General features: G+C 38.7%; 1 protein-coding gene across 4 annotated transcripts in view; it reads left to right on the top strand.

Moving 5' to 3' along the window:
- Window positions 1-23,914, top strand: part of Kantr (KANTR integral membrane protein) — a 38,868-nt gene extending 14,954 nt beyond the window's left edge. Inside the window, exons 3-4 of one of the 4 annotated variants that reach the window (XM_060374551.1) lie at window positions 1,240-1,369; window positions 11,671-15,699. In XM_060374551.1, coding sequence (XP_060230534.1) covers window positions 12,497-12,727 — 231 coding nt within the window. In that variant the 5' untranslated portion in view covers window positions 1,240-1,369; window positions 11,671-12,496 and the 3' untranslated portion in view covers window positions 12,728-15,699. Of the gene's footprint in view, window positions 1-1,239; window positions 1,370-11,670; window positions 15,700-21,730 lie in introns of those variants that run through there. The other 3 variants (XR_009588367.1, XM_060374549.1, XM_060374550.1) reach the window with 3 other exon arrangements.
- Window positions 23,915-24,850: the final 936 nt, after the last annotated feature.

Raw genomic sequence — 24,850 nt, 5'->3', positions numbered from 1 at the left:
TTATACGTCTAATATCCAGGTCTAAGTGAGTATATGCCATGTGTGTCTTTTTGCTTCTGGGATACCTCACTCAGGATAATCTTTTCTAGATCCCACCATTTGCCTGCAAATTTCATGATTTCCTTGTTTTAATTGCTGAGTAGTATTCCACTGTGTAAATGTACCACAATTTCGTATCCATTCCTCAGCTGAGGGACTTCTGGATTGTTTCCAGATTCTGGCTATAACAAATAAAGCTGCTAAGAACATGGTTGAGCAAATGTCCTTGTTGTATATTTGAGTATCTTTTGGATATATGCCTAGGACACTTAATAATTTTCTAGCAGTTCATGGTTTGATTTAATCAACATTACATACAAAGAATACTGAGTCTTAAAGGAGTATTTTTAGTACTCATAGCATGAAGGGTCTAATAGTTTAGGCATAAGAGGATAGCTATATTGTACTGTTTAATTCACAGCTGTAGAATGTTTGACCTTTAAAATAAAATGAATATTCATAACTGCAGTTATAAATAATGAAATACTAAAAAATTATGAATATTTCAGTGAGATAATTTTTCATTTGAGGCCATTCATAATTTTCCTTTTAGAAATCTAAAAATAATTATTATCTTTGACTTTAAAATGTTCTGGTAGATTTAGTCATCTCTTAACTTGTTTAATATCTCCTTATTGAAATAAGTGACTAAACAATCAAGGTTCCTCTTCCTTCTTTCTTTCTTTCTTTCTCTCTTTCTTTCTCTCTCTTTCTTTCTTTCTTTCTCCTTTTCTTTCTTTCTTTCTCCCTTTCTTTCTCTCTTTCTTTCTTTCTTTCTTTCTTTCTCTCTTTCTCTCTTTCTTTCTATCTTTCTCTCTTTCTTTCTGTCTTTCTTTTTTCTTTTTTTTTTTTTTTCAGTAAGGTCTCTATATATAGCCCTGGCTGTCCTGGAACTCACTATGCAGACCAGGCTGGCCTCAAACTCAATACTCTTAATCATTGAGGTATCTCAATCTTTTCAGTGCTGGGATTAAAGGCAATACCACACCTGACTCAAGTATTTTCTGGTCTAGGATAGCCAACAATAGCTATACTGAAGATCTCCCCATAGAAAACCCATTTGAAGATATACAGGATGTTAATTTTCATGAACTTATTTGTATTCTTGTAGTTTGGTTTCTGCCCTCTGAAATATCCCATTTCCAACACTGGCCCAAATACTGATAGAATTATCTGTAAGACTGTTTACTATTTGTTCAGGAAAATTACAGGTAGGAGTAACTGACAGTTTGGAGCCAACGCCCTGCACTACTTCCGCAGTTGTACAGCAGCCTTCTCATGACACCACCTGAAGGGTTCAGACTTTGGTCTGCTGTAAGAAAGACGCTAAGTGAGTATACCCAGCTCTCCACTCTTGACCACACATGCACACACAACCAATACACAATAGAGTAAGTTCTTCTTTTTGGATGGGTACACCACAGGCCAGGTGACATCAACAAGCTGCCTGGGAGAATCTTTTACATTGACAACACAGAAGTACAGAGGCACAACTGCCTTATTGAGGAATTTTCTTTTACTGCTTTCCAGGCTTTTGTCATTAACTTGTCAGTTTTATCCTGGTATTTCTTGGTATGCATATATCATTGAACTACTTAAATGTGTAAATTATTTTCATCAGTTTTGACACTTTTCCTAATTCTTTGTGAGTGCTAGGAAGTGCATCCAGGGCCTTAGCTAGAGCATTAAGTTCTTAAGACACCGGAGCCATGTCTCCAGCTTCAGGGTTGATGTTTTTTTGTTTGATAATAGTTTTAAAATTCTATTTGATTTAAATAATTAGAACTACCCCTGTTCTCATTCAGTTTCCACTTTTATAGAATATCTTGTCCATCTTTTCACATTTAGTCTGTATATGTCCTTAAAGACTGAGTCTTTTATAAGTAGCACATAATTGAGTATAATTTTTAATCCATTTAGCTTTATTTGTTTTTTGTTTTGTTTTGTTTTGTTTTTTTGAAACAAGGTTTCTTTGTGTAGCCCTCACGGTCCTGGAACTTGCTCTGTAGACCAGGCTGGCCTTGAACTCGGAGATCTGCCTGCTTCAGCCTGCTAGGATTAAAGGCATGCACCACCACCACTCAGTTTCCTTTTAGCGTTTTGATTGGAGACTTTAATCCGCTTAAATTCAAGTTAATTATACGAGGCATTTTTAAACTGATAGCAACTTTGCTTGGATTAAGTAAGTATCCTTTTATTTCATTCTCACTGCATCTTAATTTTTGATGTTACAACATGCACTGTTGTATTGTGTTTTTTTATCAGATTGTTGCACTATTATTTTTTAACGTTTTGTCTCTTAATATTCATAGTAAAGAAGAATAAGCTTGAAGAAATCCCTTTAGCATTGCTTAAAAGACAGTTAAGGAAGACTGACTTCCTCAGTTTTGTCTGGAAAAGTTTTATGTCTCTTCATTTGTAAAAAGTACAGCTTTGCCAGGGACAGTGTTCTTGATTAGGAATGTTTTGTTTTGTTTTGTTTATAAGTTTGAATCATCTCACTCTTAGCTGGCCTACTAGATCTCTGTTGCGGAATCTGATGCCAGCCTTATTGCAACTCTCTGTATATTATTTGCATCTCTCTGCCACTTTTAGAATTCTTTGGTCTTGGCTTTTGACAGTTTGACTCTGTAGTCCTTCTTACATTGAATCTGATTGAATTTTGACTCTTTGACCATCCCATACTTGGTTAGTTATATCTTTTGTAAAAGTCAAAGCATTTTCTCTTTCTTTCTTTGTCCCTTTATCTATCTCTTTTCTGTCATGTACTTATGCTCTTTTGATGTTATCCCATAAGCTTCTTCATTTTCATTCTTTTAGTCTACTCTTATGTATTTTCAAATAGTAATATATCTCAAATATTTTCAAATATTTCTTTGACTTCTGATTTCCTCTTTTTTTTTTATTCTATTGATGCTCTGTATTGCATTTTCCACTTCAATAATTGCATTTTTCCCTTCAGAATTTTTGTTTGATTTTAAAAATAAGTTCAGTATCTTTGTTAATTTTTCCTTTTGATCATTTAATGTTGTCTTGCTAACATTGTATTTTTTTTCCTCTATTTTTTTGTGAGCTTTTCAACAGTTATATTGAACCATTTTCAGGAAGTCATAAACCTCTTCTTTATAGTTGGTTATTGGTACTTTCCTTGGTTCCTTTACCACTGTATTTCTCTGTGGTTATGCTTTTGTGTCTGTACATTTGAAGAAGTGGGACCTTATTTCCATCTTTTTCTGTAACAGCCCTTCACTGGTCAGTATGTGCTATGAACAGGCTTAGTGTGGCAAAGTTTGTTCCTGGATTACCAGGTGGGTTTGATGCCTGAATCCATGTTATTAGGCCTATTTTTGTTGTTGTTATTGTTTTGTTTTTTCAAGAGGATGTTATTACGGAGCTTTAGCTGGCCTGGAACTCATACAGAATCACCTCTTGCATGCTGGATTAAAAGTTATGTGCAACCCCACCTGTCCTACATACAATGTATTTCAATCATCTCACCCCCACTCCTCTTCCTCTTAACTTTCCCCATCCCCTTCTCCATTCAACTTCCTTTCCTCTATTTTTAATATCTCACTGATTCTAATTTATGCTGCCCATATACTTACACATGGGTATGGGACCATCCACTAAAATATGGTCAACCTACCATATGTCTGTCACACCCTGAGAGAAAACTGATTCTCTTTCTCCCAGAAGCCATCAACTGTCAGTAGCTCCTCCATTAGGTGTGGGGGCTCTTGAGTCTTCCCCCTTTCATGCTAGAATGTTGACTGGCTTGATCTTGTGCAGTCAAGCCCAGCTGCTGTGAGTTTATGAGTGCAGCAGTCCTATGGTATCCAGAAGACATTGTTTGGCTTGATCCTCCCTGACCTCTGGTTCTTAATCTTTCTGGCCCCTCATCTTCAATAGTCAGGTTTGTTTTGACTCACAGTTGGAGGATACAGTCCATCATGGTGGGAAGATCATAGCAGCAAGAGCTTGAAGCAGTTGTTCACATTGTGTTCACAGTCAGAAGCAAACTCTGATGAATGAATGCACTCAGCTTACTCTCTTTTTATTCAATCTAGGACCCCAGTGTATAGAATGGCAGCACCACATTTTGGCTGAGTCTTTCTACCCCAGTTATCCTAATATGGATGATCCTTCACAGACATTCCCAAAGGTCTGCTCTTCAGTATTCTAGATCCTGTCAAGTTGACAGTCAGTGTTAACCATCATATGAACCAGTGAGTTTATTGGAGTTATTTATAGGAGCATGGGTGTTTGAAAGCCATCTGCATCGCTGAAATGTCCACCCCAGTATGGATGATAACCCACAAAAGCTACATCCCCAGAGCTCTTTGCTTATCCTAAACGAAGTTTCTACTGAGAGTCTCCACTTCCCATTAATTTCTTACTGCCTTTATTAATTTGGAGTCTTATGAGTTCGCTGGGACTTCGAAATCTTTTTTGCTTCTTGAGTTTTATATGCCTGCCTTCTCCCTTCCAGAGACTGTTTCAATTCAGAGGAAATAGCTACAGAAGGATACTGTATACTGTTTTCTGTTACTAATTTTTCATCAATATTATATTCCTGAGAGTCACATGTAGTGCTCATTTTTAAACTCTATTTTATTTGGGGTTCTTTAAAGCCTCTCCCTTCTGGCCCTGTTACCCTAGATAGGGGAGAGAAGGTTAGTGGGGAGAGGCTGTGCAGACCCCTTTACTTCTCCCTGCTGTTTAGGGTTAGGGGGTTCTGTTAGGGCTCTACGCCAATCTTCGTCAATAGCAACTACGGCTAGCAGTCTCCTCCAAGCAACTGTGCCCCAAAGTGTTTCTGTCTGTCTGCTCCAAACGACCACAGTGTCTGTCTCTGGTCTCTGGTCTCCCCAAACTGCCACTTGCCAGACACCACCACAGAACACCACACTTACTTTTTCTGGGCTTTCATTTTTATATTCTCAGAGCCCTAGACCACACCCTCTCTTCATGCAGCATGAAGCAGGCTTTCACCAGATGTCAAAGCCACATCTTGAAAGAGAATTATCAGCTGTGGGCAAACTGAAGCCCAAACAAAAATCCCACACTTGGGGTTAAAACAAAAACATATTTACATAATATAACTGAGTTTACCAAGAAACCAAAACTTCCACTATAGTCACATCTGTTGCTGCATGTGGTTGTAATTCATTATCAAGGATGTGTAACATTTCAGGTGATCATAAAACAAATAATAGATGTTTCTGTTTGTGGGACATTTGGGTCCTTTCTAGCTTTTTTGCTCTTATGAACAGCACTGCTTAAATGGTCTTGTGCATGTCTCTGCTTCCCATACACAGCTGTTGTTCTGATACCTAGGAATGGAGTTGCTGGCTAATAGCTTATGAAAAAGTTCAACCACATTCTATACTGTGATACAATTTATGCTCTTTTCAATGTGGAAAAGATTCCATTGGTACATACCCTTATATACTTGATATAATCCAATCTCTTTTATCAATATTGTATAAAATGATATTTGAATATGGACTTAGCATTCTAGTTTTTATCAATGTAGTTGATCCTCTTTTCCTGGTTACTGGTCAGATGCTTCCTTTTTTTTTGCTAAAGGACTATTACTCTCTTTTGTACATTTGAATCTTTAAATGTTCCATTGTCTTTTAGGAATTCTTTTGTTTTAGGGTCTCATAATTTGTGTGTAAACTTTTTTTCTCTGTGTCTTAGTAAGGTTACTATTGCTGTAATGAAACACCATGACCAAAAGCAAGCTGAAGAGGAAAGGATTTATTGGGCTTACACTTCCACATTGTAATCCATCACTGAAGGAAGCCAGGACTGGATTTCAAACAGTCCAGGGACCTGGAGACAGGAGCTGATGCAGAGGCCATGAAGTGCTGCTTACTGGTTTGTGTCTCCATGGCTTTCTTAGCTGCCTTTCTTATATAATCCAGGACCACCAGTTTAGGGGTGGCACTGCCCATAATGGGCTGGGCCCTCCCCAATCAACCACTAATTAAGAAAATGCCCTACATTTTCTTGATCTTACAGAAGCCTGACCTTATGAAAGCATTTTCTCAATTGAGGTTTCCATCTCTCAAATGATTCTAGTCTGGGCTAATTTGACATAAAATTGGCAATCATACTCTCCGTTTGTGGCTTTTTGCTTTATTGTATCTTTTTATGAGTTTATTTTTTTTTTCATATGATGCTAGGAAGTGAAGCCTGAGCACTGTAACCTCACCAGTGCTAGACAAGTACTCTACCCTCGGCCCCAGAAATTCTTTTCTTAAAGGAGTTGATTAAATCGATCTTTTCTCTATTGTAGCCAGCAGTTTTCAAGAGTCCCTTGGCCCATGATCATATACATATTTATTATTTTTTCTTTTCTTTTTTTCTTTAATAATGAACTAATTTATTTGTTAATGGACAGACACATAAATTTACACACAGCAAAGACTCTAAATCTAAAAACACATATACTAACTGCAGCCCCCATTCTCCACAGTCTCAACACAGGTTTACATTGGCACCGTATTTACATCTGGAAACACATTTCCCATTCTTCACCTGAGGCTCTCCTGTGGAGGCTGCTCACCTTTAGAAAGATGCCCACCACCACCACCCAACTAGCCACTCACAGCAATATACCAGGAGCACCAGTTCTTGGGACAGTGTTAGAGGCAAACTTGGCTTTTAGATCAAAGATAAAGTGAAGAATGCCTGCTCCAAACCATCGCTCTCCCAGACAGAGTAAGATCTCAAAGGACAAAGTCCAAATTACATCTTTGCACAGAGTGCTTTCCTGATTCTAGAAGACCACAGTTAAAGAAAATTATTAGAACTATTGATGAATCACATTTCATACCACCTCAATTCAGGATCTTTGAAAACAAACTATGCTTCAGACTACAATGCTCTGGGCCCACAGAATGAGAGAGGCCAGCACATGGCAAAAGGTGCCACGCTGCCTTCTCCCAGGAAGTACTGAAGCCAGGGATAGCAGCTATTGAAATACCAAAGAGATACAGAAAAATAATACCATTTACAGGAATGGTAAAGTAGGAGGACAAGCAATGTAGCCACTCAGTAAATAAACAGAAAATAAGAATTAGGTGATAAATTACAGAGCACAATAAAAGTGGTATTCCTGCCAATATAGCATGGTATAAAACATTAATGTGTCTATATGCACTCTTCAAATAAGAAGTTCTCTCTTGAAGAGACAGGGAAGAAGTCAAGAGGGGAAGAACTCACAAAACTCATTGTCAAGTGCCCAATATATACTAGAAGGTTTTGAGTATCATACACCATCTCCGGTGTTCTTAGACCTCCAAATACGCTTGGATACATCAAAGATGGGGAGAAAGACCACAGAAAAGCCTGGAAAACCCTTGGCTTCTGTCACACACAGCAGGGGATTATTTTTTTTAATAAAAGTTTACCTTTTGTATTTAATTCTTCAGTTCAAGTGGAATTGATTTTTATGTGATATAAAGTGAGGCGCTAGATTCATTATTTTCCACATGGATAACCTAATGTTATTTCTGTCATTCATCAAAGTTACCTAGATTAGTTACTTTTCTCATTGCTGTGCTCAAATACCTGACAATAGAAACTTAAAGGATGAAAGATTTATTTTAGCTCACAGGTTGGGGATGCAGTCCATCTAGGGAGATAGGGCCTGTTTGTTCATATCTCAGTGGATCAGAAAACAAAAAAGGGGGATGTCAGCATTCTGCTGGCTTCTTTTTAATTAGTCTGGATCTCAGCCCAAGATTAGTCTGTCTTTCTCAGTTTAAAGAGTTTTGGAATCACCCTCATAAGTACAACCAAGATATGTATTATTAATTTCCTAGACCAAGTATTAATTAGTCTAGTAAAGTTCACAGTCAGTTTTAGCCACACATTATTTGATAGATCTGATTTTGCTGTTGACTAACCTTTTGTCCCTGAACCACTGTCATACTCCCTAAATTATTTGTTTCTTAGTAAATGTTTGTATTTAATAAAGCAAAATCTTCCCCGCTTTTTTGCCCACATATACTTCTTACTTTATTTTTATTTTTATTTAAGACAAGGCCACAATGTCTGGCCTGAAACTCACCTTATAGACCAAGCTGGACTCAAACCCACAGAAATTCACCAGACTCTGTCTCCCAAATGCATATCTCCATAGTGTTCTCTGGTCTAAGCCAATTCTTCTATTGCCCCCCCCTTAATTATTTTTTAATTAAAATATAAATACATCTTTCTCCCCTTCTCTTTCCTCCTTCCAACCCCTCCCATGTTTCTCCTACCATTGTTTATTCTTAAGATATGGCTTCCTTTTCTTTGTTATTGTTACACATATATGTAACACATACACATATATGTGTACATGTATGTATGTATATGTACAGGAATACAATTTACTGTCTATTTAGTGTTATTTGTATATGTATGATTTCAGGACTAACCACTTGGTATTGGATAACCAATTAGGGGTCTCATCCCTGGGAAATACTCTATTTTCCAGCTCTCAGCTGGTCATTGAGTATTTATTTATTTAGGGGTGGGGCCCTGTATGATTTCCCTCTTCCATGGTAGCATGTCTATTAGTGTTGTACTTGTTCAGGGCTTGTTTAGGCAGCCATGTTGATGAGACTTCATGGGTGAAACATCAATATGAGTTCTAGGAGACAAAAAGCTCACAGCAGATTTTATGGTCCTTTGGCTCTTAGAATATTTCTGCCATGATGTTCTCTGAGCCCTAGGTGCACGAGCTGTTGTTGTAGGTGACTGAGTACCCCATGATCAGTTTTTCTCTGCATTTTGACCCATTGTGGTTTTCTGCATTGCTCTCCATGTGTTGGAAGGAGAACTTTCTTTGATGAGGCCTGAGAGTTAGATTTATTTGTGGGTATAAAGATAAGTATTTAGAATGTAGTTAGGAATTATGCTGTTTTAGAAAACTGGCAGTAGAAGGTTTTCTTGTAAGATCTATGGCTTCAGTGGCTCCAAAAAGTTTGGTAGATTTCCACTACTGGGCATGATTTCCTTCCTGTTGAGTGGACCTTAAGTCCATTTAGACAGCTATTGGTTACCACCAACATATGAGTACCACTATTGTACCTTTAGCCTTATCTTGCATTGCTGTCAGTATAGTCGTTTCTGGGAATCATAGCTGGGTAGGACTATTGATTGCTTTCCTCCATTGCAAGCTTCACGGCACCTTCCAGTCCTCAAGGAAACTAGTCCTCAGGAAGGAAGCTTTTAGGTCAGATCCAGCTTAGATCACACAGATGTTTTTCCAAAGCATATGGTGTCTTCAGCAATAGGGACTTAACTTCAGCCTCTGAGAGGCAATCAAGGGCAATGGGCAATAGCATACATTGTTTTGGGTATCTCTTGGACAACCCTGATCTGTTGGTCCTTATTTTTATGACATTAACTATTTTGAGTACTGTAGAATGCTTCTCTAGTTGTAGTTGTCTGAAGTTTTTGTCTTAGACTAAGCTTCTTTTTAGAAAGAATGCCACAGAATTTAAATGTTCTTCTCATCACACACATCAAGGGTTACACGGTATCTACATGACATTCCTGATGGGGTGAACTATAATTTGTTGGTTAAGATAGTGCTTGCTCTGTTTTTGCATGGGAAAGTTGCTGGTTTTTTCCCATTTAATATTTTGTGCTTTTGAGAAGTCTAATCCACTTTCATGGAGAGGAGGGCCAATTAAGCTCCAGCCCTGAGAAGAGGGATATGTTACTTGGAATTCTTCTGTAATGACTTATGTCTTATATTTTATTATTCTGTCACTTGTTTGTATCAGTATGCATTTATGCATATTTGTTTAAGTAATTGCAGTAATAAATCCAGTACTCTATTTTTTGGTTTGATGTTCAAATTGTTTCACCTTTGCCCACTGACAACTCTTTCAGATTGGCTTCTGTGCCCCTTTGACATGTTCTCATTCTTGTTGGCTATTTGTGTTTATATGTTTGTCTGTCTGTCTGTATGCATATATACCACAGGTGTAGAGGTGTCCATGGAGAGCAGAAAAGGATATTGGATCCCCTAGAGCTGGAGTCACAGGCTTTTTGTTGTAAGCCACCAGATACTGGTGCTGGGATCTGAATCTGAGTGCTTTGCAAAAGTAGTAAGCACTTTTAACCACTGAACCATCGCTTCAACCCTGTTCTTTGTTTTTAAGGACTTCCTTGCTTTCTGGAATTATGTTCTCTATAATCATCTTTTCATATCCCAAGGAAATCCCTGAATCAGCCATTTCTCCAAAAAGACCTGGTTCCCTTTAAGATGTCTTCTTTTGTGTTTTCTATATTGACATCCTTGTCAAATATAAATAATAAAAGATTTTTTTTCCTTTTCAGTTTTTGTGCCTTTAATATATTTTTCTGGGCTGGAGAGATGGCTCAGAGGTTGAGAGCACCGTCTGCTCTTCCAGAGGTCCTGAGTTCAATTCCCAGCAACCACATGGTGGCTCACAACCATCTATAATGAGATCTGGCGCCCTCTTCTGATGTGAAAGCATACATGCAGATATTGTACACCTAATAAATAAATAGTTTTAAAATATATATATATTTTTCTTGTTTTAATGAGAAGTCCAGGACATCTAGTATAATTCTGAATAGAAAGGTTATAGTGACATCCCTTGATTGTGTCTTTTCAAGGAAACAACACTAAGTGTTCCTTATTTAGAACAATATTTGTCATGTGGTCTCTTCAGGTTTCGGAGGTTAAGAAAACTTCATACTATTTCTTTATGCTAAGAGGTTTTAATAGTTTTAAACCATGAAAAGGTTTTTTTTTTAATCAAATACTTTTCTGTTTCTTAGGATGATTATGGTTTGTCTCCAATAGTATGATAATGTGGCCCAACTAAATTTATAGACTACTTTACATTTTTTTAAATACATGCATAAGGTCTGGAGAGATGGCTTAGTGGTTAAGAGCATGGTTGCTTTTCCAGAGGAGTCAGGTTCAGTTCCTAACTCCCACGTGGTGATGCACAACCACCTAGATCTCCAGTTCCAGGAGAGTCAAGTCCCTCCTCTGGCTCTGTAGGGAGCAGTCATGCACATGGTGCGTAGACAGGCAAAACATTCATGAATGTAAAATATGAATGAATGAATGAAATTAAAGATTTATGCATGTGTATCTGTGCACTGTGTGCTCGTAGTGGCAACAGAGGCCAGAAGAGCGTGTTGGATCTTCTGGAACTACAGCTACAGATGATAGGTGTCCCAGGTCCTCTGCAAACACCATCTCCCCAGCTCCCATTTTCAGTTTTTTACATGAGAAACTTGAAATGTGCTTCCACAGCATATTTTTTTACGTAACATTTTATATTTGAAATCGGTATACACAAATTCTAACCAAGACTTTCTAGTAATGTGTCTATCAAATTATTAACAGTCACTACCAACTAAAAACTTTTGTGATATGAGTAGGTGATGAAATACTTAAAACCAGTTCTTAAAATGTTCATAGACATTTAACAGTTAAAATAATGCAAGTTTTTCTTTTGTTTCACTGACAAATATATTGTTGGAATTTCTATGATACAGAGTAGATTTCAAAGCCATTTCATCTCTCTCTCTCTCTCTCTCTCTCTTTTTTTTACTAACTCTTTCAAAATAATGATGAAGCTCTTATTTGCAGAACATCCACCATTATTAGAACCATCACCCTGCAGCTAGCTTGGACATCATTAAAAGGGCTCATCAGAAGTATCTGATATTCATGAAGACAGAGTTTCAGGGTTTCTGCCTGGAGCTACATTCTCCAGAAGCCCCTGCGTGGCTCCCCCGCACCCAGCCCCATATCAACCAGTTACGACTTGGGCTGTGCATGGTGTTTCTTGGAAACTGGAACACAGACTCCTCCCCAGGCCTCCTCTCCAGGCCCTTTTTCCTCAATGAGCGGAAGACCACAGAAGCTGGCTACTGAAGAGGCTGTCCAGATGGCAGAGCACCTCACTGGCCTTGCTTAGCACCTTTACCACAGAGCAGTCTCTGAGTGCTGAATTATCCTCATTTGTGCTCACCATCTGCAGAGACTGAGAGATTTGGCAGGCCCCACTTCACTAAGGGCCACCCTCTAGGGACCCCTCCAGACAAGGCTCCACTAGAAAGAGGTGGTCTTTCACAGGGTTTTCACTGCCTTGAGTCCTACCTGGACACCTCTAGGGCCGCAGAGATCAGTAGCTCTTCACCTATCTGTAATCCACACCCTAACTGGAAAACTCTAGGTACTAGTTTTGAGTTGGCTTTTTTTTCTTTATCCTTTTGGTGAGAAGAGTTTTAAATTCTGCTTCAGTCCCTTCAGTAGTTGTAGTACCATTGAGAACTTGTTTTTCCTCTTGAGTAAATTGTGGGGATAATTCCTTAGGAATTGGTCCATTTTGTCTGTGTTTTCAAATCCACTGGCATAAAGTTCCATTTTGAAATTGTCTTCTATATATTATCTGTAGCTATGTCTCCTTTTTCATTGCTAATACTGGTTATTTGTGCCTTCTCCCTTTTTTTCTTGATCAATCTTACCAGAGGTTTGTCTATTTTATTGGTCTTTACAAAGAACCAACTTTTGGCTTTGTTGCTACTGTCTATTGTATCTTTGTTCTCTATTTCTTTAATTTCTGCTCTTATCTTTTTTGACCTCCTTCCCTCCACATTTTTCGGATTTATTCTATTGTTCTTTTTCTGATTTCTTACATTGAATATTGAGTTCATTCATTTTCAGTCATTTGTTTTCTTTTTCTGTTTGCTTGGTTTTGACGTCTGCTTTTCTCCTTTATGTAGACCAGGCTAACCTCAAATTCATGATGATCTTCTCCCTTAGGCTCCCCAGTACAGAGATTTGCAAGCATGAGGCACTGAGTCTAGCTGTCAGGCCTTCTTTATTGTTTTCTAATTTATATATTTAAAAGCTATAAATTTCCTGCTAAAACTGCTTTCCTACATGATCATATATGGTAGTAATTTCACTGTTGTTGAGTTCCAAGTACTTTAGTATATCTGTTATCATTACTTCTCATGAATTACACAGAAGTATGTTTTTAAGTTCCCAAATGTTTGGGGGATTTTGAATTTGTTCTTTTATCAAAATCTATCATATTATGTTCAGATGATATGGTCTATGTGATAACTGAAATATATTGAGATTGTTCTATTGCTCAGTACATGATATATAATTATTAACGTTTCCTATGTGCTCTATAAGAATGTGTATCCTTTAATCATTAAATATAGAGATCTATATATGTCTATTAGCAACTATTGTACTAAAATTATATTTATCTAAACTGATAGTTTTTGTTATGATCTTCCAAGAATTTTTAAAGTTAACTCTGACACTAGAGTTATGTGTTTTCTTCTTATAGTTTCCTTTTTAACATAAATTAAGAATTGTTATATTTCTGGTAAATGTGTAATCCCTCTCTATTTCTGATAATAGAGGAATTATGCTAGATTATCTTGTATTAATGTAACAGCACAAGTTTTTCTTCTTGTTAGGGTTTGTGTGGCATATAATTTTCTATCTTTTTACTTTTAAGAATTTTTTACACCTTAGTGTTTTAATTGTATTTTTTTGAAAACAGCATGTGGCTGGACATTTTTTAAAAATCTAATCTTAGTCTTGGCATGGTGGTGTATGCCTTTAATCCCAGCACTTGGGAGGCCAAGGCAGGTGGATCTCTGATTTGAGGCCAGCCTGGTCTACAAAGTGAGCTCCAGGACAACCAGAGATACACAGAGAAACCCTGTCTTAAAAAAAAAAAAAAAAAACAACTTACCCAATGACCTCTGCCTTTTAAAATTTGCAAGTTTAGTTTACATTTGTTGCAGGGTATGTGGGATGGTTTCTACCATCACTTTCTTATTTTGGTTTTCCACATTTTTTTCTATGTTTTATTTTCTCTTTTCTTTTACCTGTTTTTAGTTTTAAGTTTTTCTTCCTGTTAGGATTTATTTTTCTATTCTTTGGTTATCCTTGAAAGCCTACCACGTATGTTTAACTTCCAAAGCTTGAACAATATTTTCATTGTATCTTGAATTCTGCAGGAAGGTTAGAAACTCGATTTTAGTATTCCTCTCCTAACCACTTGATTTTGTTTTCAAGTATGTAAATTTATTCCTTTGTTTTTGTTTGTTTTATAATCACGCAGTTATATATTATCAGTATTGTTTTTATATGAACAGTCAGTATTTGTTCGGATTTATATACATACATTCTTGCTTTTCAGACCCCCTTATGACATCATTTTCTCTCATTATGAATAGTGTTTATTTATTCTTTTAGTTCGGATTTCCTGATATTTAGCTCTCTGAGTCTTTGTTGTGTGTTAAAGGCTTTATCTTCTTCCTTAGAAGAGTATGCTCAACCTTTAAAATACGTGTATATGCCTTGTTGCCTTTAAAAAAATACATCATCAGTCTAATTGTAGTTTGGTTTCATTTGTTTTTTGAGTGGGGTGTGCAGGGAGTACTGTGATTTCATTCTAACATGTTTAGACTTGTTTCTGTTTTATTTATTCTACTTTTGAAATATGTTTCATGGCTTGGTAAGTACATGTTTTTTATATAATTTCTGGAAATTTCTCAACTATTAGATTCTTTCTAGTTTTTTTTTTTTTTTCTCAAAATCCAGTTACTCATATTTTGTACCACTTAATTCTGTTTTTTTTTTATAACTCATAACAACTCTTTGATATTTTCTATCTCTTTCTACTTCATTTGGAGAAATGTCCTTGATTATATGTTTTAGTTTATTCTCTGTTCAATTATGTTTAATCTGCCTTCTATTTTTTCCACTGAGTTTTTTATGTGTTTTCCTTTGTAAAAGGTTCATTTATATTCTAATCCGTCTAGCTATCCCTAATTAAGTCTTTTGTTGCTTGCTCATCTTGGTGATTACATCTATAAGTCCTTTAAGTATAATTTTTGTTAAATCAGTACTCTCTTTTTTGTGTATGACACTGTAAATATTGTGCACATCTAAACCACACAGCACACTGATTATACCTTTATTGTGTACATTTTTCCCTAAAATCCAGTGTTCTAGGAATTTGTTTTCTTTTCCTCATGCTGTAGCACCTGTGACTAATCTTAGTAATTCTACAAGAATTAAAAATTCTTAAAAATTATTTGTGAGACCCAAATCAGATCGTGCCCCTATTCTGCTCAAAATTCCCCCAATGACCTCCAGTTTCATCAGTGCAAAAGCCAGCATCATCTCCATGCCCAGATGTTCCTACAGTCTAGTTCCCTTCACCTCCCTGATCTCATTGCTGTCATTCTCACTCTTCTGTAGCTATGCTGGCCTTTTTCCTATTCCTCATGCATGCTAAGGACCTTCCACCATCAAGGCCTTTGTAGTTGCTGTTTTCACCAAGTGGAATAGCTTTCTTCCCAAATAATTTGACGACTTGACCTAGTGTTTCCATTATTGACCCTATTCCTCTCCATGTTGTGTCTTATCCTATTCTATGTTCTGTCTTCTACAAAGCACTAATCACTACTTGATATCTACTTATTTATTGTGGTTAGTGTTTGCCTCCACCAAATAGACTGTAAGCTCCTCAAAGCAGAAATTTCTTTGTTGTTTACTGCTGTAACCCCAGTGTCAAGAACAGTGTGTAATAATATTCAGTGAACATTCAATAAAATATTTGTGGAATAAAGTGAATGACTGACTGACTTAATTTTCATTTTTATTTATTTTTGTTTTTGTTTTCTGAGACAGGATTTCTCTGTGTAGCCTTGGCTAGCCTAGACTTGCTTTGTAGACCAGGCTGGCCTCAAACTCACAGAGATCCCCTTGCCTCTGCCTCCTGAGTGCTGGGACTAAAGGTGTGTGACGCTACACCAGGCCTGACTTAATTTTTTTAATATGAAAAACACAGAGATACTAAGAGAATTAAGATCAGCGTAAAGGCCTTTATTGGCATGCTAGGGAGCATAAGTGCTAATTCACAAGAGTACTGAGTAGAAAGACGCATTGAGAACAACTCCTAGGTTTTCTGGAGTAGTAACTTTACAAATGGCAGAATCATGCAAAGCCCTGTGTTCTTGATGACTGAATCTACACTATTTGCTCCTAAAATCAAGAGTGCCTTTTTTATTTTATTTTATTTCATTTCATTTTATTTCATTTTATTTTATTATTTTTGAGACAGGGTTTCTTGTATAACAGAGTTCTGGATGTCTTGGACTCACTTTCTAGACTAGGCTGGCCTTGAACTCAGAGAGATCAGCTTGCCTCTGTCCTCCACCCCCCACCCCAAGTGCTGGTATTAAAGGCATGTATCACCATGCCCAGCAAGGAGTGCCTCCTTTCTAACCAACTCTCAAACTTATATTGCCATGCTCCCCTTTACATTGTGCAAACAAAGCCCCAGCTCTCTCAGCTAGCTAGCATTCCCTTTTCTTGCCTTGCTGTTTCTTGGTTCTCAGGTCAAGCAAATCACTCTCATTAGACTTTATCTGTGGTCCTTGAGAGGAGAGGATGGGGCAGATTGTCTTGTGCATAGTCAGTACCATTCAACAAGTAAACACCACAGAAGGCAGTTTTCACATTAAAAGGCTTCCTCTCCCTATTGTCAAGGTAGCAGCAGGCTATGAAGTTTAGTTCCAACTTTCCCCTTGTCCCCCTTGGGTAGTAGGCTGACTCCAGCGTTTCTGCATGTGTGCAACTCTTTGTATACTAATACTATTATCTAACAGCCATCAACCTTTATCGATACACATACTTTTGTTGCCACTAACTTCATCAAAATGGTAATAAACACAGCCATGTGGCATGCCATTAGAGACACACCTTCCAGGCCAATATTACTTGAGTAACCATTAGCACACTGGGTTTAACTATCTAATTAGTTGAATAGTTGTACAAAGTTGACTGGCCTCCTACTACATTTTAGGCCTTCTACTACATTTTAGGTCTCCTGCTCTGCAATGACAACACCAAGATGGATAAGGCATAATTAAGATATAACACCCTAATTTCTGGATAAACCGTATGATAACAGTGATGGACACAGTAGACCAAAAATCCCCACAGAATGCTCAGCTCAGGAGAGTCCAAGGAGTTTTCTTGAAAGAGATGGCATATGAACTGCACCTTAAAAGAAGCATTCCCATTATAATTGATAAATAAGGGGGAGAAGGTGGTAATTCAGGCAAAGGGCACATTATACGCGATGATACATAACTAGAAAACACTATACCATGCCAACCTGCCTCACTACACTGATCCTTCACCATTCTTTCTATGAGAGCATATGAGTACACTTTGATGCATACTAAAATTCAAATATAAGGAGTTGTGGTCTCCTCTGCCATACTTGCTAATCTGGTAGTTATTAAAAAGTTAATCAGAAGAAGGAGAAAAGAGGGAACAAGTCAGGAGCCTGACAAAGAGGACCTCTGAAAAGCTCTGCCCTGCAGACTATCAATATAGAAGCTGAGACTTATGGGAAACCTTTGGGTAGAGTGCAGGGAATCTTAGGAAAGAAGTGGGAAACAGTAAGATCTGGAGAGGACAGGAACTCCACAAGAAGAGCAACAGAACAAAAAAATCTGAGCACAGGGGTCTTTCCTGAGACTGCTATTCCAACCAAGGACTATGCATGGAGATAACCTAAGACCCCTGAACAGATGTAGCCCATGGCAGTTCAGTATCTAAGTGGGTTCCATTGTAATAGGAACAGGGACTGTCTCTGACATGAACTGATTGGCCTCCTCTTTAATTACCTCCCCCTGAGGGGGAAGCAGCATTAACAGGCCACAGAAGAAGACAATGCAGCCACTCCTGATGGGACCTAATTGACTAGGTAGGATCAGAAGGAAGGAAAAGAAGTCCTCCCCTATCAGTGGACTTGGGAGCATGCATGCAGAGAGTGGAGGAAGGGAGGGATTGGGATGGGAAGAGGGAGGGAACCACAGGGGGGATACAAAGTGAATAAAATGTAATTAATAAAGAAAAATTTTAAAAAAGGAAAAAAATGACAAGTTTGCCTGACATGACTAACTGTCCATGAGTTTGTCTATATCAGCCTCTTTCAACTCCCAGCACCTATATGGTGGCTCACAACTCTTTATAATTCCAGTTTCAGAGGACCTGGCACTCTCACATAGAAATGCATGCAAGTAAAACACCAATGCACATAAAGTAAAAATAAACAAATCTTTAATTCTTAAAAAAAAAACAAGTCAGACTTTAAATACACTTAACAAGGAAAAAAAAGAAAAGAAAAGAAAGAAACTCAAGGGGATATGAACCCTAATAGTTGAGGACAAGATGAAAAAGCTAACTCCATTTTCTGAAAAATTTCTATTCCGTGGCTTGTGTCAGGAGTCAAAGAAAAAATAATCCTTTCTACACATGGGTCTGGAAGAGACTGTAACTTCCAGGATTGTCATAGCCACCAAGTGGGTCTAAAGGATGCCTGCCACATAGCTCCAAGATCTTAAACCAAGATAGTAGAGCACCTAGTTGGGGAATGACAGGCCAATGAAAGGCTATCTCAAAAAATAATAATAAGATGGGTGTGGGTGGCATCTGTGGAACAACGCCTGAGGTTGTCCTCAGGCCAATAACATTTGTATTGCACACTCACACACACATTTTGAACTAGTTATATAGGTGATCTGCAAGTGCTATGCCAGTTTATATAAAGGACCTTAGTCCTTTATATCATATTCATAGCTTTCACTATCCACAGGTGGTCATGGTGTCAACCACTCATAGGTACCAAGGGATAACTGTATTCCTTTGGCTTAGTTGTCCGCTTCCCTGTGGTTTTTGTCCTTTATTATTTTTGTATTATTATTTATTCCACTTATTATGTGTGTGTGTGTGCGTGCACACACATGCATAGGGGTATGTGTGGAGGTCAGAGGGCAACTTTCAGGAGTTCATTCTCTCTTGTGGCTTCTGGGTATTGAACACAGGTCATCAGACTTGAGTGGCAAAGGCTTTTACCTGCTGAGCTATCTCACCAGCCCTATTTTTTATCATTTGCTTTGTGCTTCTGGAGAGCAAAGTGAGAATCCCATATGTGCTAATCAAGCAGGCACTCTAACACTGAGCCGCCTCTCCAGCTCTTAGCATTCTATTCTATTCTTCAACAGGAGGAGACAGACCAACCTGATCTCTGTTCATCCAAAGCCAGAATCCCCAAAACATGCCATAGTCTTGACCATGTGTGGCTGCAGCTCTTGCCTTCCCCTCCTTCCAGTGCTGCAGCTGCCTGGTGCAGGTTATAGACAGGCTTTTGTCCCACAGTACTCAGCCATCACAAACTCTTAAGGAGAGCTGGTCATGGGAGGATTACGAACAGAAACTCCAGAAAACCAGCTTGTGTTCTGCATGCCAATCCTGCTGGTGCCTCAGCTTGCCTCATCCACAGATGGTTGTCCCTAGACTCATTCAGCACCTTACTCTCTGAATTTCCTTAGAAGTAGCTCTTGTATGTTTTTAGGAAGCTTAACTTGACGATGAACCAGAAACCTGGCATTCTTCACATCATCACACCAACAGTGTCCCTTCCATAACCAGCTAGGTGTGTGCATGTTACCTGTGTGTTCAAAATGAAGTAAAATGTTATTTAGTAGCCCACAGATTTGGTAAGTGTACTTTTATGAAAAGCTCCTGATCTTAACTGCTGAGCCATCTCTCCAGCCCCACACACATTTAAAAAATAATTAGTAATAACCAGAACCTGGAAAAAAAAACCCAAATGTCCCTCAACAGAGGAATGGATACGGAAATTATGGTACTTTTATACAATGGAATGAATACTACTCAGCAATTAGAAACAAGGAAATCATGAAATTTGCAGGCAAATGGTGGGAACTACAAAAGATCATCCTGAGTGAGGTATCCCAGAAACAGGAAGACACACATGGTATATACTTACTTATAAGGGGATACTAGACATATAATATAGGATAAACCTACAAAAATCTGTACGCCTAAAGAAGCTGAGCTAAAAGGAGGACCCTGGGTAAGATGATCAATCCTCACTCAGAAAGGAAAATGGGATGGACATCTGAAGAGGGAGAAAACAGGGAACAGGACAGGAGCCTACCCACAGAGGGCCTCTGAAAGATTCTACCCAGCAGTATATCAAAGCAGATACTGAGACTCATAAACAAACTTTGGGCAGAGTGCAGGGAATCTTAGGAAAGAAGGGAGAGATAGTAAGACCTGGAGAGGACAGGAGCTCCACAAGGAGAGCAACAGAACCAAAAAATCTGGGCACAGGGGTCTTTTTTGAGACTGATACTCCAACCAAAACCATTCATGGATATAATCTAGAACCCTGCTCAGATGTAGCCCATGGCAGCTCAGTATCCAAGTGGGTATCCTAGTAAGGGGAACAGGGACTATCTCTGACATGAACTCAGTGGCTAGCTCTTTGACCACATCTGCCTGATGGGGGAGCAGCCTTGCCAGGCCACAGAGGAGGACAATGCAGCCAGTTCTGATGAGACCTGATAAGCCAGGGTCAGATGGAAGGGGAGGAGGACCTCCCCTATCAGTGGAATTGGAGAAAGGCATAGGAGGAGATAAGGGAGGGAAGATGGGGATTGGGAGGGGATGAGGGAAAGGGCTATGCTTGGATACAATGTGAATAAACTATAATTAATATAAAAATAAAAACTTAATTAAAAATGTCAATTATTCAAAAGTCATTGGGTAGCACTAAAAAAAGATAAAGAATAAATATCTCAATTGTCATTAAAATAATAAAATATTTATTATAGTTGTTTATTTCATATGTATGTGGGTGTGTACATGGATAGAAAACTTGCAGAAATTGGTTCTTTCCTTCCACAATGTGAGCTCCAGGCATTGGTGGCATGTCTTTAATCCCAGCACTAAGGAGGCAGAGGTAGAGAGATCTCCAAGTTGAGACCAGCCTGGTTTCAGGAGTGAGTTCCAGGACAGCCAGGAATACACAGAGAAACACTGTCTCAAAAAATCATGTGGATATTAGCCATAAAGTACAGGATAACCATGCTACAATCCACAGACCCATAGTTTACAAGGAGGACCCAAAGGAAGATGCTTAAATCTCACACAGAAGGGAAAATAAAATAGCCATTAGAGTGGAGGGAACTGGGTAGGAGAGCGGATGAGGAGAAGAGCAGGAGTAGGGAGAGGGCAGGGTTAGAGAGAAAATGGAGGTGTGTGGGAGGGCATCTCTGGGATTTTCCAGAGACCTAGTATAGGGGAGGCCCCAGGACACAGAAGAGGAAGCAAAACAGACATCTGAAGTAGATGGAGAAAGGGGTGGGAAGAGTAATGGGGGCAGAGAACAGGTGGGGAGGAGAGCATGGGGAATGGGAGGGAGAGGAGCTGGAGAGAGAAGGGAAATCAATGAGGAACTCTCTCTGGGACACGGAAAGCCTCCTTATAGAGGCGACCCTAGCTGAGATCCCTAACAACAGGGGTGGGGTGGAATGGAGCCTGAAATTACTATCTCCTGTAACTAGGTGGGACTTGAAGTGGAGGGAGAGGTACACCAACCCAACCATAAAACCTTCGACCCTAAATTTGTCTTACCTACAAGAAGTGTAGGGATAAAGGTGGATTAGAAATTGAGGGAATGGCCAACGAATGATTGGCTCTACTCAAGATCCACCCCAGGGTAGAGAGCCAATCCTTGACACTATTAATGACATTCTGTTGTGCTTGCAGCCTAGCATAACTGTCTTCTAATGGAAACAGATGCAGAGACCCACAGCCAAACAACAGGCCGAACTTGGGGAGTTTTGTGGAAGAAAGATTGAGAGAGCTGGAGGGGTCAAGGACACCACAAGAAGACCTACAGACTCAACTAACCTGAGTCCATGGAAACTTACAGAGACTGAAACACCAACCAAAGAGCATTCATGGACTGGGTCTAGACCTCCTACACATATGTAGCAGATGTGCAGCTTGATCATCATGTGGGTCCCCTAACAACAAGAGTAAGGGCTGTCTCTGATTCTGTTGCCTGCCTTTGGATCACTTTCCCCTAGCTGGGCTGCCTTGTCTGGCCTCAGTAAAAGAAGATGGGCTTAGTCCTGCTTTGACTTGAGGTGCCAAGGTGGGTTGGTACCCCTTAAGGGCCTTCTCTTCTCTGAAAAGAAGGAGAGGAGTCAATGGGGGAAGGGAGGATTGAAGGTGGGACTGGGAGGAAAAGAGGGTGGGGGCTGGAATCAGGCTGTACAGTGACTATATAAATAAAATTTAAAAAATATATGTGAGTCCCTGGATTCAGGTCCCCAGGTTTGGTGGTAAGCAATGTTATCCTCTGAGCCATCTCAGAGAACCTTTGTTTCCCACACACATGTCAGGTGGTTCAGAACAACCTCTAACTCTAGCTCTAGGGGATCTGAAGCTCTCTCCTGGCCTCCAGATATTTGCACATTCACTCACAAACCCATACGCAGACACATACATATACACATAAATTAAAAAAATAAGTCACATGTGTGGTGGCACACACCTTTAATTCCAGTGTTAGGAAGGCAGAGAGAGGCAGATTTCTGAGTTTGGGGCCAGCCTAGTCTACATAGCAAGTCTCCAGCTGTCTGGGGCTAAATAGTGAGACCCTGTTTCAAACAAACATAAATAAAAATAAAATATTTTTTTAAAGTATATGAAAAACATGTAGAAAAGAGAACAAAACCGCTACATATTAGGAGATAAGGAAGGCCTGAATGAAGGTAATGGACATGAGTTATGAAAAAGGATATAAAGCTGTTTTTCTAATTCTAACTCTGTCATGAATTTTTCAGATTTGGTAGTAGATAACTGCATAAAAACATATTTGATAATGAAAGTGTAAAATCCAATGTGAAGTTCCACAACTTCCATTTCAAATGGCTACTCTGCCTGTCTAGAGCTTCACTGAGTTGTATAGTCTTTGAATCTGGTTGTTTTCAGTGTATAATGGTTTGTTATTGTTGTTGCTGTTAGCTACTTTTAAATAATAACGTTTTAAATAAAAATTTTTAAAGATGCTCTGCATATCCACATATGCTATGAAATGTGAATTAAGATAACAATGACAAGGCAGCAAGTGTCAGGCATGGCAGCAGGAGCAGGAAGTTAAGAGCTTACATCTTCCAACTCAAACACAAAGTAATGAAAAAGAACTGGAAGTACAGAGAGGCTAGATAATCTCAGAGCCCACTCACAGAGATGTACTTTCTTTAACAAGGCTGCACCTCACAAAACTCCCCAAAAGGCACCACCAACTGAGAAGGAAGTATTCAGATACCAGAGTTTTGGGGGTCCATTCTCATTCAAACCACCACAGGGAACATCACCGAAGACAGGGTGGAAAGATCTAAGAGCAAAAGGAAAGGATGCAGGTTTGAGGAACACTTTCCTCTGGCCATAACACGGCATTGCTCTCCTGAACCCTCAGCATGATGGCGTATACCTTTACTCCTAGCATTCCAGAGATGGAGGGGAAATTACAAATTTGAGGCCAACCTGGAATAGGATATGTTAGCAAGTTCTAAATCACCCCCAGGTACTATCTAGCAGCAGGAACAACATAAAAGTAAACACACTTTAAATAAAAATAAATAAATAAATAAATAGAGTTTTAAAAGTAGTGAAAAATTCTTTAGCAGATAACAGGATAAAGAAATGTTTTATTAAAAAAAAAAAAAGCTATCCAGTCATAAAGAGACACTGAAAACTTTAAACTTTAAGTGGCATTGGTCTTAAGAAGCTACATACTAAATTCTTTTGTAATTTTTAATCTTTCATATTTTTACATACCAAATTCTAAATAATGATATTCTGGGAAAGGACTATGAAGACAATCAAAAGGTAATTAGGTGAAAAGATTGGCCAAAGATTGAGGGAAAAGGAAAGATGAGTTGGCAGAACACAGAGGATTTTTAGGACAATGGAGTCATTCTGTATGATACTATAATGGTGAATATATTAATGTAACTTTGTCAAAACCTACTGAATGAACAACACTAAGAACAAACTTTTGACACAGGATTTCTCCATGTAGCCTTAATTGTGCTGGAACTTGCACTATAGACAAGGCTGTCCTGCAACTTAGAGATCTGCCTGCCTCTGCCTCCCGAGTGCTGGGAGTAAAGGTGTGTGTCACCACTGCCCAGGAAGAGCAGTCTTAATGCAAACTATGCACTTGGTTTATATGTCAATATAGATGAATGGGTTTAAGAAAATGTACAAATGGACAATTGTGAGATGTAGATAGTCAGGGAGATTGTGTCTCTGTGGGAATAAGAAAGTCTGTACTTTGTAACAATTTCACTCAATTTTCTATGAACCCAGATCTGCTTTATTTACTTATTCGTTTATTTCTTTTCAAAATTTTGAACGAGGTTCTTGCTATGTATCTCAGGCTAACCTCAAATTTATGGTTCTTATAATTTAGCCTCCTAAGTCCTAGGGTTATACTTGGGATTTTGTGTTGTACTTGGGATTTTATTGCTGTGAAGAAACAATATGATCAAAGCAATGCTTATAAAAGAAAACATTTGATTTGGGGCTGGCTTACAGTTTCAGAGGTTTAATCCATTATCATCCTGGCAGGAAACATGGCAGCATGCAGGCAGACATAGTGCTGGAAAAAGAGCTATCAGTTCTACATCTTGATCTGCAGGTAGCAGAAGGACTTGAGTGTATACATAAGACCTCAAAGTCTCCACAGTAGCACACTTCCTCCAACAAAGCCACACCTATACTCTGATAAGGCCACACCTCCTAATACTGCCACTCCCTATATGCCAAGCACTCAAACTTGAGTCTATGGGGGCCATTCCTATTCAAACCACC

This window comes from Meriones unguiculatus, chromosome X (assembly GCF_030254825.1).
Source record: "Meriones unguiculatus strain TT.TT164.6M chromosome X, Bangor_MerUng_6.1, whole genome shotgun sequence".
In the NCBI taxonomy this organism is placed as follows: domain Eukaryota; kingdom Metazoa; phylum Chordata; class Mammalia; order Rodentia; family Muridae; genus Meriones; species Meriones unguiculatus.
The sequence above is the reverse complement of the archived record's forward strand: the minus strand, read 5'-3'. Positions and strand labels throughout refer to the sequence as shown.